The 18430-nt window shown below is 45.7% G+C and overlaps 1 protein-coding gene and 3 long non-coding RNA genes across 6 annotated transcripts in view; 2 read left to right on the top strand and 2 right to left on the bottom strand.

Moving 5' to 3' along the window:
- Nucleotides 1–526: 526 nt before the first annotated feature.
- RNF227 (ring finger protein 227) lies at nt 527–4789 on the bottom strand. 2 transcript variants are annotated; one of them, XM_081836399.1, is made up of 3 exons: nt 4158–4789; nt 2697–2750; nt 527–1929 (listed from the first exon to the last, which is right to left on the bottom strand). In XM_081836399.1, exons 1-2 carry the CDS (start codon nt 4747–4749, stop codon nt 2728–2730), a joined length of 615 nt encoding a protein of 204 aa, XP_081692525.1. In that variant the 5' UTR covers nt 4750–4789; the 3' UTR covers nt 527–1929; nt 2697–2727. The 2 variants fall into 2 exon arrangements, with proteins under 2 accessions (XP_081692525.1, XP_081692524.1); XM_081836398.1 differs by lacking the exon at nt 2697–2750.
- A 273-nt stretch (nt 4790–5062) lies between these two features.
- The window catches only part of LOC309326840, a 42937-nt gene continuing 29569 nt past the window's right edge, over nt 5063–18430 (top strand). Inside the window, exons 1-2 of one of the 2 annotated variants that reach the window (XR_014150375.1) lie at nt 5063–5088; nt 9796–9884. This is a non-coding gene — a long non-coding RNA (uncharacterized lncRNA). Of the gene's footprint in view, nt 5089–9230; nt 9885–18430 lie in introns of those variants that run through there. The other variant, XR_014150376.1, reaches the window with a different exon arrangement.
- Nucleotides 6239–6843, bottom strand: LOC309326687. The gene is made up of 2 exons (XR_014150359.1): nt 6595–6843; nt 6239–6487 (listed from the first exon to the last, which is right to left on the bottom strand). It is a non-coding gene; the product is annotated as an uncharacterized lncRNA (long non-coding RNA).
- LOC309326847 lies at nt 15868–17986 on the top strand. The gene is made up of 3 exons (XR_014150386.1): nt 15868–16769; nt 16846–16979; nt 17660–17986. It is a non-coding gene; the product is annotated as an uncharacterized lncRNA (long non-coding RNA).

The following is an 18430-nucleotide window of genomic DNA, read 5'->3' on the forward strand; positions in this document are numbered from 1 at the left end:
AATGTAATTAATAAAAAACTGTAAACTATTTGCCCCATTCCTACTTTAAGAACCAATTAAGTCTTTTACATCCATCTTCCCCCAAATTTAGACCTTTTCCTCACCTTGAGAGCTTTAGGATAAAGGGACTACCCTGCTTCAAGAGCTCACAAACCATCTGGACCCTGAGCAGCCTTTCAGATATTTTGGTTTACGACCTGTATCAGCCCTGCCCATTTACAAGGTTTTTGCTGCCATGTCAAAGTTAGGAGGTGGGGTCACTGCATTCTGCTGACCCAAGACAAAGGCTTGTCTCAAGGCAGGGGCAGGCCCCCTACATCAACAAAGGCCTAGAAATCTTTTAGGCTGGTAAAATGATTCCCAAACAGTGTGCTGTGGAAAGGCTGGTAGTCTGTGGAGAGGGGTTTTGCTTGGCTGCTAAGGTTTGGAATCAAGATGTAGGTCAGAATTCAATTGGTGAGGTCCTTTAACTGATGTGTTTGGGACTAAGGGGCTCTTTACAAAACCAAAAAGATAACCACCAATATAATAGTTCCACTCTTGGGTTTTTATTAAAATTAAATAAGTTACAATTGGCAAAACGGGGAAGAATTATAAATATGAAATTATTAAGTATGCCAAACACATTTCACAGAAATGCTTCTTTAAAAAACAACAAACCAACGCTTAAATAATTTCCTTGTCAGGAAGAACGCAGTATCTAGCTAGGAGAGGCCGACTGCCTCTTCTGATACTTTTCACATCTGAGATTTCCAAAATGGGAGAGCCTGCAGAATCTGTTCTGTAGTTCGTAATGAATGCAGCAAAAGAAAACGGTGTTGGTCGGAGGAAGCACAAACCAAACCAACACAGTCACAAGGATTATGAGGCCTGCTTAAAGCCTGGATGGTCTTCTCTAAGGATCTTTGGTGAAATAAACTTTTACTTCAGTTACTCATCTGAAAAACTAGGAAGCAACCTCAACTTTGTGTCAAAAAACATGTTGCAACGGGGGGGGGGGGGAACCTTAGTAAAAACTGGATAACATACCAAAATATTCCCATGAAGCCATTTAACCAAATTTGTTTCGCCCTCAGGTATGCGGTCTGAGAGCGAAAAAAAGCCAAATATGAAAGATGTAGCTTGCAAGACTGAAAACAGAATATACATACACACAGGGATTGCAAGGCACAGTATTTCCATCCTTGATCTCTCATACAATAGCACATGCTAAATTTTGTTAAAATGACTACTTTGCAGTAGGAAAACAAAGTACTATGAGTGCCAAAATATATGTTCAAATTGTAAGCCATCCAATCTTGGCTGCATCCATCCCATTTTTGCCAGAGTGCACGTAGGAGGGTACCTTCAGAAAGTAATCTCACGTATGCCCCCTCAGTTTTTTGAAAGGTACATAGACAATGAAAAACTTTCCATGGTTCAGAACCATATTAAACAACATATGTGCAAGATAAATTGACTGCAAGTCAGCCTTCAAGACACAGACTTAGTCCAGAAGAGATGTAATCTTGTATAGCATATGACAGGTCATCCTCCACTTTCTGCTGCCATCTTCCACATTCTGCTCCATTTCAGGAGACAGAAGCTGTGAGGGGAGAAGGGATGAAAGAGTTTCTGTAGCTCCTCTTGGGTCATCTGTCTGCAATGGCCTCCATGGAGTCATAAGGAATAGCACCTCCCTGAGCAGCATGGTGAAAATCTGCCGCATGGTAACCAGAAGAACAGTGCATCACCTCATTCATCCTGCACGTGCTGCAGGGAAAGGACACCCCATGGGTGAACGAAGGATGCTTCATCAAAGCCTTGAAGGTGCAAGCTGCTACTCTTCTGATGTAGCAGGCTTATAAAAGCTTGTTGATTCCAAGCCAGCCACTTTTCAGATGATGTAGCAAGTCATGAGTGCCAAGTCCTTTATTTCAGGGCCATAGGCTGCACAGGAGAGAAAAAGAAAGCCACTGGTGTGAACCATAATTGGGGACCCATAAATATTTAAAACTGCTAATGCCAAAGCTTATGTCTGTCAGCACAAGCCTAATTCAGGAGCCTCATATTAAAGCAAGAAAGTGTTTCACCTGAACCGCCATCCTCTGACCCAACTTTGCATCATGGAGGCAAGGGAAAGGAATTGCTCAGTCAAGGGACTGGCACACTTTTAAGTATATAGTTGTAAGAAGTTGGAGTACACTCCAGCCCCAAAGGGAGATGGGACTCATCTACAATAGTTTTGTCTACCAATACATCCCTGCTCTAGCTCACTTGCTCAATTTCCCATCTTGACATATGAATATGAAACCTGGGGATCCTCTCCACCATCATCACCCTACAGAAGACAACTCAATGTGGTGATGAACTGTTGCACAGAAGGGGGTAACTTAACATTGCCTGCTGGCCCCCGTCCTGACCTCTATACACTGCTCAGCACCCACATGCAGAAAAGCTGACCAACACCTGGATTTTGAAAAAAGCATTGACATTTAACATACATAAACTATATGTCAATATAGTCAACTACGTGATATCAATAAAATGGAGATTAAGGACCTTGCTTGCTCCAAACTGACACATCTTATAACCGTGCTGCCACTCAATTAAAGGAAACCTTGCCCAACTAATCCCATTTTGGTCAATCAATGAAATCTACATTAAGTTTCAAAGCAAGAAAGTTTCCTTTTTAAAAAAGAAGAAAGAAGACCCACAAGTCAGATGCAGGAGGCAGCAGGCAGCACCTCAGAAGGCCAGGCGTGTTAAGTCTGTCAAAGCAAAAGCGAAGATGGGCTTAAAAGGCAAGCATTTATAGCAACTAAAAGCTTTTGTGGAGAGGCCACGTCGCAGCAAAGAGTTACACCCACTAGCCCAATTATGAGTACACATCTCCCAAGGTGAGCAGCACTTCATGCACCTGGCAAGGCAGACTCCTGCCAGCAAGCGAGGCCTGCTAAGCCCCTCGAGCCTCCTGGGCTATTCGTTCCTTCCACCCTTATGATGAGCCTCACTCCCTGTGACTTTCCATTATTCTGTTTTAAAAAGCTTATTGAAAACAAATCTTTTACTAATATTTATTTAAAAAAAATTAATCGTGATGACATGAGGTTGAATCCTGACAAGACAGAAGTACCGTTTTTGGGGGACAGACGGATGTGGGGGATTTTCTGGTCCTGAATGGGGTAACTGTGCCCCTGAAGGACCAGGTGCGCAGCCTGGGAGTCATTTTGGACTCACAGCTGTCCATGGAGGCGCAGGTTAATTCTGTGTCCAGCGCGGTTGTCTACCAGCTCCACCTGGTATGCAGGCTAAGACCCTCCCTACCTGCGGACTGTCTTGCCAGAGTGGCGCATGCTCTAGTTATCTCCTGCTTGGACTACTGCAATGCGCTCTACGTGGGGCTACCTTTGAAGGTGACCCGGAAACTGCAATTAATCCAGAATGCGGCAGCTAGACTGGTGACTGGGAGCGGCCACCGGGACCACATTGGCTCCCAGTACGTTTCCAAGCACAATTCAAAGTCTTGGTGCTGACCTTGAAAGCCCTAAACGGCCTTGGTCCTTTATACCTGAAGGAGCGTCTCCCCCCCCCCCCCAATCATTCAGCCTGGACACTGAGATCCAGCGCCGAGGGCCTTCTGATGGTTCCCTCATTGAGAGAAGTGAAAACAAAACAAATTCCTTCCAGTAGCACCTTAAAGACCAACTAAGTCAGTTCTTGGTATGAGCTTTCGTGTGCATGCACACTTCTTCAGATACACACATGCGTGCATGCACACGAAAGCTCATACCAAGAACTGACTTAGTTGGTCTTTAAGGTGCTACTGGAAGGAATTTGTTTTGTTTTGACTATGGCAGACCAACACGGCTACCTATCTGTAACTGAGAGAAGTGAAGTTACAGGGAACCAGGCAGAGGGCCTTCTCCGTGGTGGCACCCACCCTCCCTCCAGATGGCAAGGAAATAAGCAGCTACCCTATCTTTAAAAGACATCTGAAGGCAGCCCTGTTTAGGGAAGTTTTTAATATTTAATGCTGTATTGTTTTTAACACTTGAATGTGAGCTGCCCAGAGTGGCTGGGGAAACTCAGCCAGGTGGACATGGTATAAATAACAAATTATTATTGTTGTTGGTTATCAGACCACGCCCCCCTACCGCATGAGAAGAGGCACTCACGGTTGATTGGTGGTCTCCGCCTGGGGGGCACGGACCTGCTCCGGCCACGCCCTCTCCTGCTCCGCGCAGGCGCATCGCCGTCCCCACTCCCCCCCTTCAGGAGTCTCTTCAGCGCCCTCCACAGGCGCCACTGGCCGGCCTCGCTGCCCTCCTCCTCGTCGTCGCCGCCGCCGCCGCCCTCCTCCTCCCCCAGGCGCTCCTCGGCCTTGCTCCCGCCGCCGGCCCCTTGCTTCTCGAGGCGGACGACGCGCTGCCAGAGCTCGGCGTCGATGGGCGGCAGGACGAGGCGGCGCCGGTTGCCCGTCAGCCCCGCGCTCCCGCGCCTGACGCCGGCCACGAGGAAGTTGCCGCGCTCGCGCAGCGAGGTGACGGTGCGGCAGTACGGGCACGTGACCTCCTCCCACCAGCCCTCGCGCGCCAGCTGGCACACGCAGGCGCTGCAGATCACGTGGCGGCAGCGGGAGGGCTTCCACGAGCCGTGCGCGCCCCCCAGGCGGCGCGGCGCGCGGCCGCAGCGGTCGTAAGGCATGCAGCAGATGCCGCACTCCAGGTCCTCGGAGGCGCCGCCCTCCTCGCGCTCGCCCACGGCCATAGCCTCCTCTTGCCTTGGCTTGTCAACGGCCCCTTGCGCGCTTCCCGCCAGGCGCGCGAGCCAACTGAAGGGCGCCTCTCGCCGGCTCCCTCTATATATAGACACGGGGGGGGGGAGCGGGCCCCTGTCGCTTGGGTACACGCCCCTTTTGCTCTTTTCGACCAATGCGGAGCTAGAGGGGCGGCGCGCGGCGAAAGGCCACGCCTCCCCAGCCTCTTCAAAGGGGGGAAAAGGCGGGAGAAAATATGGGAGGCGGTTGGTGGGGGGAGGGCAGGCGGGAGAGGCGCGCGCCCCCCCCCCCAAGAAACCTCCTGAAATCCAACTGGTGAGGCTTCTGAGGTAAATTGATGCGGAAAGAACAGCTACACCAATCTGATTTCTGAAAGGTGTGGCAACCCTGTTTCTTTACTTTTAGCATGCATTATTTTGTTGCGGTTGTTTTGTTTATATGGTTTTATTTTTTTATTTTTTTTAAATAATATTTGTTCCAGTTTTAAAGGTTACAAAAAGAAAACACTAAATTAGGCAAGAAAAAACAAAGCAACACATCACAGTAGATACAAACAGACAAAAAAGAGAGAAAAAAGAAAAGAAAAAACACAGAAAAATACAAACAAAAAGCAAATCAAACCTTCCCATAACTTATTTTTCATCTGCTTGTTTCCTTGACCTCCTCACACCTCCTTTTTTTGTATTCTAGTTCAATTAGATATTTCAGCAAATCCTTTCCATCTTTGTTTTTATCCTAATAATTTATCTTAACATACTGTAATTTTACATTCTCTTCTTTCACCAATTAACAATCCATTTTTACTTAATCCTTTATATCATTTCTGCTAAAACCACATAACTTCATTCCAACATCCTTCTAACATTCCTTAATTTTATAATGTTTCTGTAAATAAACTTTAAATTTCTTCCAATCTTCTTCCACCGACTCTTCTCCTTGGTCTCGGATTCTGCCAGTCATTTCCGCCAGCTCCGTATAGTCCATCACCTTCATCTGCCATTCTTCCCGGGTGGGTAAATATTGTGTCTTCTGTTTATATGGTTTTAATTCCAATAATGTTCAGTTGATTTTCATTGTGTTTTGAAAAAAACCTTAAAAAAACCACCCAGTGTTTTTATTTTATCTGTAAGACACCTTGAATCCTCGTCAGGGAAAAATGAGGGGTATGGGTGAATATATAATCATCACAACCATCATCACCATTAATAAAAATAATATTTATTCATTTCTATCCCAACATTTTCCAAGAGTGGGGACTCAGTGCGGCTTACAAGAAAATTAAAACAATACAGGTTAAAATACAAAAAGCTAATATATATATACAAAATATATATATAAAAGATAAGTATTTAAGTATTTAAACTTAGACATCAATGGGAACTGATATGGGAATTTCCAAAAATCCAGCTTTTCTGAAATTTTATATTCCAGAAATTAATAAAATAACAGAAATTAATAAAATAACAGAACAACAATGGGAAGTCTCAAACTAGAATTAGCTTTATTAAATATATTTCAAGACAACAATCTGGATTTACATGATAATCAATAAACTATTTATTACAAGCGACAAGACATAACCAGACACTGGAAAGATTTCTGGCACAACAATAAAACAATCAGTATAAAACAGCAGGACTCCGAGAGATTAACAAATAAACTACAGTTGATATGTGGACAGATCAAGAAAAATGGCTTTGTCCTGATGCCAATTAGTTTCATAATTAACTTTGAATTTATGCCAGTATTCCAGAATAGGAACAATCCCCCACATCAGCATTTGGCTCAATCTGGTTGATCTATATTTAAATTTTAACATAAATTATTATCTTCACTTTGAACCCCATTCCCATGTTCATCAATATACCAACATTTTATATTGTCTCATTGGTGACATAAGAGGAAAAATGAGTATTACTCATACTTAATCTAAGCACAACCATAAGGGCTTCTGATTAGGCATTTAGCTATGCAATGCTGACTGTTATCTGTCACCTCTGTTATATCCTGTTTCCCTTTTTTTAAAACCAATTCGCAAGCTAAGAACATATACATTGACCACTAATAATGAACCAAAAGTTGTAGATATTACAGTACTGCAAATTTTCTGTAACAAATGAATGATGTGAGACTTGGCCTGTTTATTATCATTTCTTATTCCTATGATCTTCGTTTATAAAACCCAGTAGAAAGTCATTCAAATAAAAAGTAATTAAACTCTAGTAGTAGAATTAAAACAATATAAACACAAATCTATTAACTTACAGATAGCAAAAACAGCATAGCACTATTAAACGCCCTTTGCTTAAAAACAGCTTCCAAAAGCTTGTTGGAATAAAACAGTCTTCAGCTGCTGGCAGGAGCCCTCCCAGAGCATTTAAGAAGATGACTTCTTTTTTAACCTCCCCCCACCAAATAAAACAGTATTTTAAAAGTACAAATGAAGCTATCCACAATGCCTGGTAAAATTACCGTACTTTTTTGTGTATAAGACTAGGGTTTTTTTTACTTTAAGGTTAAAAATCTGGGGGTGTCTTATACACAGATAGTGCATATGCCCATTTTCTAAATTTGGGGTCCCCAAAAGTAGGGGGCGTCTTATACATGGGGGCATCTTGTACATGGAAAAATACGGTACAGTGTATCTTAATGTTGTGGGACTATAGGAACTGCCTTATAATTGTAGCTTGAGTCCATCTACCTGAGTATTGCCTATACTACCTGGCAGCAGTTCAGGGTTTTAGGGGTTCTTTTCTGCCCATAATTTGGAAATGCTGAATGTTGTAACGTTGGGCTCTCTATTTACACAGCAGGTGCTTTGTAGCCTGCAAGTACAGGAAATCTGAAGCTGACTTTATGTGTACATTGTAGAACTTTTTTTAATTAAACAACCATTAGTTTAGGGGGTAATGCCATTACATAAACAGAAGGATGTACAGTACTTTGAATCCTCTACGAATTCTGTTAGGTTTTTCAAACAATGATGCATGTCACCTGAGCATCAAAATATAGTGGGAACCTTAATAACAGTGGCAATTTTAATATAATAGCTGCTAAATGGCATTAGCACAATATGCCTACGGAAAAAAGAGTGGCTCATTAAAGTAAAGCATGCAGCCGCAATGCCTAAGCATAATGTGTTTGTGTGAAGAAAGGGGAAAGCAGAAATTCAGTATCGCCCCTCATGCATATGAAGATCGCCCCTCATGCATATGAAGATTTCTCATTCTTGCTATGGCAGCATATGAATCATGCATTCAGATTCATAATGATTTATTTATAAATGTACAAGTATGGATAGATGATGGCAGAACAATTAGTTTGTGCTATAATAAAAAAATCAATAAGGCAATCTGTTTTTTAGAAAGTGAAAAAGAGCGGTTTAAAACCTGGTTCACGGTACTTTCAATAGAGCGCAGTTTGAAACAAATATGTTTTAAAAGGTCAGGTTTTTTTTTTAAAAAGGGAGTATTTCAACAAAGATAGGGCCATATGTACTTTCTTTTACTTTTTTTGAGGGGGGACCCCAAAGATCTGGTGCCTCTGATGCCAAGGCTCTGTCTCTGATGCCATGCAGTCTGATAGATCTTGATAGTGGGCTTGCATACAGTGTCTCAGAGACAATCTTTAAAGCCCAAGCAATTTCTGTAAGGGCAGGCGGTGCTTCCAATAGCCTGATCCCAAACTGCTACGGTTTTAAAGATCAAGAGCCACCTAGGAACAAGACCATGGGGTTTGTATTTGCCCAGCCTGGACCGGTGGGGAAAGAAAGAGGATGGAGGGGCAGGTGAGTGTATAGCAAATAGTTGGGTTAGGTTTGGGAAGAATTGCTGAATCAGTAAGTCTGGCTTGCCTCTCAGTTTATGAGGATAATGCGTGTGGGTAGGAAGTACCAGTGTTCGAAATTAGCCGGGTGCTAGTAGCACTTTTTGACAAGCAACCAGCCTTTTGGCACTGGGAGATGTCCGGGCTGCTGTCAGCTGGTTTGCCAGGCACTGCGGTGGCCAAAGACTCGCATCTTTTGCTGCCGTGCAACCCTGCAGTCCACCTGATTTGTCTGACAGCAGAATAGTAACAATGACAACAACAATAACTGTTGTTATTGATGTTTTGCTCCCAGGCTGCCTGGTCTGGTAGCGTGGCAGCAAAAAAAAAAAAAAGGGTGCCTAGACATTTTGTTTTGGTGCCCACAACCTAGGCCCCAGGAGCCACATGGCTCCTAGCTTCCTATCCCAGTTTCTAACACTGCTAAAGTACAGCCATGCGTGGTGTTAACGGAGAAATCTGAGGGCTCCCTTGGACAAAAAAAAAAAAAAAAAACTAGGACACCAGCCAGGAATACCAGAGCAAAACAGCAGCCAGTAGACTGTGGCGACAGGACTCCCACCTGCCACAAGGTGGAACAAGATGGAAGCCCCGAACAAAAGAAGACTCCAACTTTTATTAGCTACTAATCCCCCATGCTACATCATTGACACATCACAAAGAGGAGGGGTTCAGGGAGGAATTGTGGTGGTAACCTGAGTGTCTTGTCACCTGTCCGGTTCCTCCTTTCCCCCTCCCCATAATTACATTCCTGAGGACAAAGAGGAGTTCACTGTTTCCTGCCCCCAGAGGGAAGGACTGGTCACTGTCCTTTGTTTCAGTCTGTACTGAATCCACTTCCATATGCAGGTCCTTTGTGAGTGTAATGATCTTCTGTCTAGGACCATCAAGGGTGGCATGCCAACTGGGTAGGGCTCACTGCGGACTTGTTGGCTGCCTTGTGTCAAGTCCCCCCCCCCCTTTGATAGTCCTTCCTTCATGGTGTAAAATAAAAGTGGAATGGTACAGATCCGATGTATGGCTGATTTTCTATGAATTTATAACAGAAGCGTCGTGTATGTCGTGTGTGTGTGTGTGTGTGTGTGTGTGTGTGTGTGTGTGGTGTTTGTACAAACTGAATGATTGGGGGGGGGGGATCCTGCAACAATGGGACCCTAGGCTTTCTGAAGCCCAGGCAGAATAATAATCACAACCACCTTTGCTATTTACAGTCCCTCCAAACCATGGAGCGCAGGGCTTTTTTTCAGCCCAAACTCACTGCAACCTCAGGTGGGTGCCATTGACAAGGGAGGCAGTCGTGGTGAGTTCCAGCATCTCTTTTTCTAGAAAAATAGCACTGTATATGTATATTAGTTATTGTTACTATTGCTTATTCAACTTCTGTTCCACCCTTCCTCCCGAAGGAGCCCAGGGCAGAGAACACATCAATCTTGAAAGCATTCTAAAATCACTCTTAAAACTTTCTAAAAGCAGTTGAAACATTATCTCAACCAGTGATGTGTGTATGAAAGCTTATAAATATGCTAATGCTTAAATTCCCAGTAGGTTGCGATTTCTTTGCTGCAAGGGATTATGCACCTCGGAGGGGTGGTGATGATGGACTCCGGAAAGGGGAGCACTGTGTGTGTGTATCTAGGGAGATATTAAATAAGATGGGGGGGACTGCTCATTGCATTGGGTCCAGGCTGGCTCTTTGGCACTAAAGCACTGTGTGCTGTTCAGTAGGCAGAGACATTGCGCTGGAGAAATCTTGTTGGGGAAACCTCTGAGGTAATGGGAGAGTTTAATGTTTGTTGACCGCAAGTGCCGGAAATCCCCCTCGCTTGAGCCAATTTTCACCCTGGACAAATAAGATTTACTGGAAAGGCAAACAAGATTTTGCTTTGGGTCTGCGTATACTAGGACTGATGACTCCACCAGGGTCCTGTTCTCTGCTCTCAGAGAGGATATGATAGAGAGGGCTAAATTTGCATTGGTCTGACTGTTGTATCTTAAGGGCCAAGAGTGTCAAAAACCTGCTCAATTGCCTGAGCATGAGTCATCCTGTTGGCGTGTCCGTCTGGGGCCTTGGCAGGGAGAGCATTCTGATGAGGTCAGGGCTCCGGTTCTTTGGCTGGCCATCCAGGAAGCCTCCGAGTGCCAGCTTCTCCCTGCTGGGGAGTGCAGAAAGCAGGATTTGATTTTTTTCGCCCCCAAGTATGGAGATAGCAGCTGTTTCCTGGTTGCTCCGTGTGCTGACTGAGCCTTCAAGCAGAAATTACCCTCAGGGTTTTAACCTTGTGCAACAATGCACGTACACATGCATCCGTCTCCGTCTGGTACACCCCCTTAGTTCTGACCCCATGGCATAGAGAGGGCATCACCCTGCCCTTCAGTCACATCCCATAGCCATCCCCCACACCCCACTTCTGACCTCCCTTCACTGACAGTATTTGCATAGAAAGTTTTTTTCCCCTTTAAAGCAACAGCTGCAATAAATATGTAGAGGATGTGATTGATGGCAGTTAAAGTTGATGTTCAAGGGAAATTTCTGGCCTCTTAAATATACTCACCTGTCAGAGGCCTCTTCATTTGTGGCAATTTTCACTGCCACGTTTCCTTGTGGTGCTGCGTTACCTTTCTACCCACAATTGACTCTAATTTTGTTACTAATGCCATTTGCAGAAGGATCTGTTCACCCGGTTAAAGTGTATAGAAAGGGCATTTTCCTTCAACACCCATTCCCACCACCTAAGATGGAGTGATGCAACATTTTTGAGTGGGTGAGTGATCACTAAGCTATGCCAGGTAGAATAAGTCATCCCAAGTATTCCCTTCTTCGCTGAGAATGTCCCGTGCCTCGTGAGGTGTTAGGGCAAGGCTGACAACCACATCCTTTGCTCGCGTGGTGAATTATGAGATACGATTCCTGTTGGGCAGCACCGTTCATGATCTACATCAGCTTTCACCAGCCTTCAGGTGTTTTGGACTACAACTCCTATTAGCCATATGCCAGCTGGGACTGATGGGAGTTGTAGTCCAAAACACCCAGTGGGCTCCAGGTTGGCAAATGCTGATCTAGAGGGCAAATGGGAGTCAGGGGAAAGGACTATGAGGGGGGAAAGCCATCTACTTTGGTTTTTCTGATGTTTGTATTTTTAACACTGAACTAGAATTCATTTGCAAGTTTGATTCTATTTGATTGGGGCTCAGTTGAGACCAGGGTTTCCGCTACCACTTTAGAGCTAGCTAGGAAGACTGGGTTATCACCGGTTAGCATTGTGAATAATTACTGTCGTCATGAGCTTTGCATGGAAATGTCTCAAGCTGTACGTCTTGTATTTCAAAGCTGCTTGACCCCACTGTGTATATTCCCCTTGCTAGAATCACAGAATTGTAGAGTTGGAAGGGGCCCCAAGGTCATCTAGTCCAACCCCCTGCAATGCAGTAATCTCAACTAAAGCATCCATGACAGATGGCCATCCAACCTCTGCTTAAAAACCTCCAAGGAGTCCACCACTTTCCAAGGGAGTCCATTACACTGTCAAACAGCTCTTGCTGTCAGAAAGTTATTTTCCTTTCTTGTAACAACTTGAATCCATTGGCATGGCTCCTACCCTCCAGAGTAGGAGAAAACATGCTTGCTCCATCTTCCATGTGACAGGTCTTTGGATATTTGAAGATGGCTATGATAACTCCTCTCAGTCTTCTCTTTTCCAGGCTAAACATACACTAGGTCCCTCAGTCTGCCAGCTGACGATAACAGTTCATGCATTTGACAGAGTGGGATCTAGTCCATGAAAGCCGATGCCACAATAAATCTTGCTCTTGATTTCGTGAACAGTCAGCTACTCTTGTGGGGGCTTGTACTAGGCGTTGTACAGATCAGCCACAGAGGCATAGCTGTTCCCAACTGGAGGTCCTCTCCAGACCCATTTGGGATGATAGTGGATCTGGGTGTTATGACTCCCTTCTTTGCCCGCAGAAGCAACATCTCCCAGGTAAACAGGAAGCCATCAAACCGGTTGAGGACAGAAGCTCATGCAAATTTCATTCTTGGCAGCTGCAACGATCTCTGACAACACCTGGCTATCACAAGGGAATTTGAAATAGCTGGGAATGGCTGAGCCTGACAAAATTGTCTCTGCATGAAACACTAGTCAGGATGAAGTAAAGAGTAAATATGCTATCTTTCAGGTTCATGGAAATCTCCAGAGCCTAGCTTGATGGTTGTGAACATTAATGTTATATTGCAGCAAAGATCTGAGACTATAGTGGAGAAATCCAGTCCCACAAATTTCTGCGACTTTCCACCTTCATTTACACTGGGGGTGTGCAATGAAGGGAAAGGAGCAGGTCATAGGAATTCAAACGGTCTATTTTTTGATTTCTGTCTGCTCCTTCGACTCCTGTTCTTTAGGTAACTAATATGACCTGCAACAAAATGTTGCAGTGTGAAGAGTGCTCCTGTTCAGGTTCCCACCCCATTAGCTAAAGGTAAAGGGAACCCTGACTATTAGGTCCAGTCGCAGACAACTCTGGGGTTGCAGCACTCATCTGGCTTTACTGGCTGAGGGAGCCGGCGTACAGCTTCCGGGTCATGTGGCCAGCATGACTAAGCCGCTTCTGGCGAACCAGAGCTGCGCACGGAAACGTCGTTTACCTCCCTGCCGGAACGGTACCTATTTATCTACTTGCACTTTGTACTTTCAAACAGCTAGGTTGGCAGGAGCAGGGACCGAGCAACGGGAGCTCACCCCATCGTGGGGATTCAAACCGCTGACCTTCTGATCGGCAAACCCTAGGCTCTGTAGTTTAACCCACAGCGCCACCCGCGTCCCACCCCATTAGCTAGTCATGTCCTATTCCAGAATACTCCATTCCATTTGTTGCCCCTCCAGTTAGCCTGCATACCATGGCACTGAGCATACTTTTTCTTCATTGATATGGGGTTGTTTTTCTTGCACCCCTGTCACATTTAAGCTTTTCTGCCTCCTCAGTATTGTTGTGGGTTTGCGGGGTGTGTGTGTGTGTGTGTGAATATCTGGACAATGTCCTGAGTGACCTTCATTCAAAGGAAACCAATCCCTGGAAAAGCACTGAAACCACTGCAGTCTCTCACCACTCAGAGATTGGGGTTGGGCATTACTATATTTTTTGTACTTCTGCAAACCTTAGACTTTGCCTGACCCTGCTTATATACGCCCCTCTTGTAAGCGTGGATGATGCTGTTTTGGCTACATTAAGCAACCACATTTGGAGAATGAGTTTGCTGCCAAGCCTGCAGAATTCTTGCAAGAGCCTGAAGTGTGATACTAGGTCAGCGATGTGCAATACTTGTGGCCTCAAAGGGCCTCGCCTTTATTCCTCGCCATCCTTCCAGCACTGATCTGCTTTCTGCTGCTGTCACCTCGCCTTCCTTGCATGATCTCACAGTTTGCTCTGAACCAAGGCTTTCCAAACCTCCTTTGCCCTCCCCTTCCTGCTTTCTTGATTCATTCCCAGCTGCAGGGTGAATCCACTGATTCAGTTCGTTCACTTTTAAGGATACGGAGAGAGAATTGGCAGGAGCCGAGAGACAGGGAGCTGCCAACTGCAGCTGCCACTGCCGCAGATTGCATGAGTCAGCCTCTTTCTAAATAGTGAGAGTGGCGTTATAAATTCTGGGTTGGCAAATCAGCACATGCTAATCCCAAGATAACAACAACAGCAGTCCTTACCATTTATTGAGTGCTCTGTATGCTTCACGTACATTACCTCTGTAATCCTTCTAACAACCCTATAAAGCAGGGCTGTATTATTAGCCAATATTGCACTTGCGCGCGCGCACACACACACGCACACAGTCAGTCACTCCAACTCCAGTTCTTGCCATCCCTTGCAGGATAAGAGAACTATAGAGTGTGGCGTCCAGGCTGGCCAGACGCCAACAATGGGATTATCTTTCCTAGAAGATTTACCCAAGGCAAGGCATGAACTGGGAGAGTATTAAGATTTCTGATGGCAAGAGCCATTTGACAGTGGAACAGACTCCCTGGGAAGGCGCTGGACTCTCCTAAGGAGAGTTTGGACAGCCACTTGTCTTGGGTTCTTTAGTTGAGATTGCTGCATTGCAGCCGGTTGGACTAGACCCTCGGGGTCCCTTTCAACTCTTATGATTCTGTGAACGTGCATGTGAGTGAAAGCATATATATACAGATATGGCTGGGCCATGGAAATGATGTTGAGTGGCTATGTCACTTCCTGGTTCACACTGCAAAGCTATTTTTAGACATTACAGTGGTACCGCGGGTTACATACGCTTCAGGTTACAGACTCCACTAACCCAGAAATAGTGCTTCAGGTTAAGAACTTTGCTTCAGGATGAGAACAGAAATCATGCTCCGGTGGCGCAGCGGCAGCTGGAGGCCCCATTAGCTAAAGTGGTGCTTCAGGTTAAGAACAGTTTCAGGTTAAGAACGGACCTCCGGAACGAATTAAGTACTTACCCCGAGGTACCACTGTACTGGGGATGGAAGAGTGAGTTGCCCATTGATATCAAGACTAAGCATGTTCAATGGGCACAAACTGCTGTCGGGGTGGTAGTGGTGGAGTACTTGGAACCCTGAACAGAAGCACTTCACACTGCAACACTTTGTTGCAGGGCCCGGTCCATGTGTGATGCGCGTATACACACACACACACACACACACACACTCTCTGATTAAAGGACACTTCAGTTGACCCAAAGCATTTTTAATCTAACTGATAAAGCAATCAGACGTTACAACCCTATACTGAATTCTTCAGGTGAAGAAATCAGATTAAGAAAACTCTGTACTGTAACTGGGATCAGCTTGCTTGCTCAAGGGGGTCCCATAAACGACACCAGCTTAATCTATGACAGGAGCGTAGCCTAATGTGTGCCTCTTGCTTTCTTGGCAAGGGATGCTCATAAGCCTGGTAATTGTAGGCGCCGCCTGCTCCTTCCCACAATGCAAGCAGCTTGACAACTCATGTTGCAATTTCCATAGTTTGCCTTGCCCTGGTGAAAAGGAAACCAGACAGGAAGCATGTCGTATATGCTTGATGGGCTCAACTCTCCCCGTAATGAGAATGGCCTTAGATCTAAAAAGACGGGCACCTTTTACTGTGTGTTTTTCATGAGAGTTGATGCAGAGATTCCCCCTCCTCAGACTGCGGTGCTCCTGTTTCAACCTGCACCTCGTGCCGCCAGCAGCGGTGAAACTTCTCATGTGCCGAAGGCGCTTGGGTTTGTGACTCGCCAATCTCTTGGCTAATAACAGAGAAGGTAACTGATAAGCTATTTCCTCTTGAATAATGTAATTGCAGAGGAAGCACTGGTTCCTCCAGGATACTGCGGCACATGCACCAACGCAACTTGGTAAATGTTTGAAGGACTTATCACAGCATGAACATGCTTGTGCTCCCCAAAGCAGAGTGTCACCTCCAAGAGCCAGGGACAAAGAGCTGTAGCTCACTGCTTTGTGAGCAAATGGTCCCAAGTTCAGCTAACAGCACCTCTGTAGAATCATAGAACTGTGCAGTTGGAAGGTACCAGTCCAGCCCTCTGCAAATCAGGAACCACAATTCAAGAATTCCTGTGAGAGGGGCACCAAGCCTCTGTTTAAAAACCTCCAAGGAAGGGGAGTCCATGACCTTCCGAGGGACCCATTCCACTGCTGAATAGCTCTTATCCTCAGACAGTTCTTCCTAATGTTTCTTATTAATCATTTAATTGCACCCCGCCTTTTTGCCTGACAGGGACTCAAGGTGGCTTACGGATAAAAATAAGAACAGCTACAAACATAGGGGGGTAACCCAATCATTATAAACAAACACTAAAACTATATATATACATTTTAAAATCCATTAAAACCTTAACAAATAATTACAATAAACACAGCACAGCGTCAGCCCTTTCATTAAAAGCAGTCAGTTCCCAAAAGCCTGTTGGAGCAGGAAAGTCTTTGCCTGCTGGTTCAAGGACAGCAAGGAGGGAGTCAGCCTGGCCTCTCTAGGCAGGGAGTTCCAAAGTTGCCTGGGAGCAGCCACCACCGAGAATACCTTCTCCTGCGCCCCCACCAAACATCCCTCTGGAGGTGGCAGCACTGAGAGAAGATCTCAGAGCCTGGGCAGGCTCATATGAGGGAATACGGACTTTCAGATACAGTAGCTGGGACCCAAGCTGTATAGCGCTTTATTGGTCACAGCCAGCAGTTTGAATTGTGCCTGGAAACATCAGTGGAAATGTTCTAGCAAGGGAACGGCTTGCTCGCTAGAACCAGTCCCAGTCAACAATCAGGCTGCAGCCCTTTGAGCCAGCTGAAGTTTCTGAGCACGTTTCAAAGGCAGCCCCATGTAGAGTGCACTGCAGTAAACCAAATGGGAGGTGACTAAGGTTTGTGCCACTGTGGCGTGTTTCAGGAACCCCCGCCCCCAATCATTCAGTTTGTACAAACATGACACACACAAATCAGCCATACATCAGATCTGTACCGTTCCACTTTTATTTTACACCATGAAGGAAGGACTATCAAAGGGGGGAGACTTGACACAAGGCAGCCATAATCCCCCAAGCGTGAGCCCTACCCAGTTGGCCAACCTTGATGGTCCTAGTCAGAAGATCATCACACTCACAAAGGACCTGCATATGGAAGTGGATTCAGTATGGACTGAAACAAAGGACAGTGACCAGCCCTTCCCTCTGGGGGCAGGAAACAGTGAAATCCTCTTTGTACTCAGGAATGTATTCATGGGGAGGGGGAAAGGAGGAACCGGACAGGTGACAAGACACTCAGGTTACCACCACAACTCCTCTCTGAACCCCTCTTCTTTGTGATGTGTCAGTGATGTAGCCATGATGTAGTTATGATGTACTCTTAGGGGTGTAGCTTGGGGGATTAGTAGCTAATAAAAGTTGGGGTCTTCTTTTGTTCAGGGCTTCCATCTTGTTCCACCTGGTGGCAGGTGGGAGTCCTGTCGCGAGAGTCTTCAATAAAGACCAAGCCTACTAGCTGCTGTTTTGCTCTGGTATTCCTGTCTGGTGTCCTTGTTTTTTTGTCCAAGGGAGCCCTCAGATTTCTCTGTTAACAGGCGCAATCTCCTTTGAATGTCATTTGAATTCTTCGGTCCAGGTCCTACCCTCTGGAGCAGCAGAAAACAACTAGAGATGCGAAGGCAGCTATCGTATCTCCTCTCTTCCAGGCTAAGCATACCCAGATCCCTCAGCTGTTCCTGATAAGTCTTGGGTTTCCAGACCCTTCAACATCCTGGTCACCCTCCTCTGCCCACCTTCCTCCTTGTCAACACCCTTCTGAAACTAGGGTGCCCAGAACTGGACACAGAAGTCCAGGTAGGGTCTGGCCAAGGCAAAACAGAGCAGAACTATTATTGGGAAGCATGCCTGCTTGAAACCTTGTAAAGGAGAAGAAGGGGAGTTTAGATTGGATATACCACTTTATCACTACCCGAAGGAGTCTCAATGCGGCTCACAATCTCCTTTCCCTTCCTCCCCCACAACAAACACTCTGTGAGGTGAGTGGGGCTGAGAGACTTGAGATAAGCGTGACTGGCCCAAGGTCACCCAACAGCTGCATGTGGAGGAGCGGAGACGTGAACCCAGTTCCCGAGATTACGAATCTACCGCTCTTAACCACTACACCACACCCAGGCAGCATAGGCATGGATCCAGCAATGGTTAAGGTTTCATAGGAATCATAGGATTGTGAGTTGGAAGGGTCAACAAGGGTCAACCCCTTGCAATGCAGGAATATTTTGCCCATTGTGGGGCTCTAACCCATGATTAAGAGTTTCAAACATGTACATGTTGTTGCATGCTACCCCGATCTCTGAGCAGGGTCCTGC

This window comes from Podarcis erhardii (genome assembly GCF_964252035.2).
Source record: "Podarcis erhardii genome assembly, chromosome: 13".
Taxonomy (NCBI): domain Eukaryota; kingdom Metazoa; phylum Chordata; class Lepidosauria; order Squamata; family Lacertidae; genus Podarcis; species Podarcis erhardii.

Bases quoted from the DNA above. Each gene is read 5' to 3' on its own strand.
- RNF227 (XM_081836398.1), bottom strand. From the start codon at position 4,749: ATGGCCGTGGGCGAGCGCGAGGAGGGCGGCGCCTCCGAGGACCTGGAG. The intron at 1,930-4,157 runs GTGAGTGCCTCT...TCTCCTGTGCAG, and splicing joins GCGGAGACCACCAATCAACC to CCTATGGCCCTGAAATAAAG.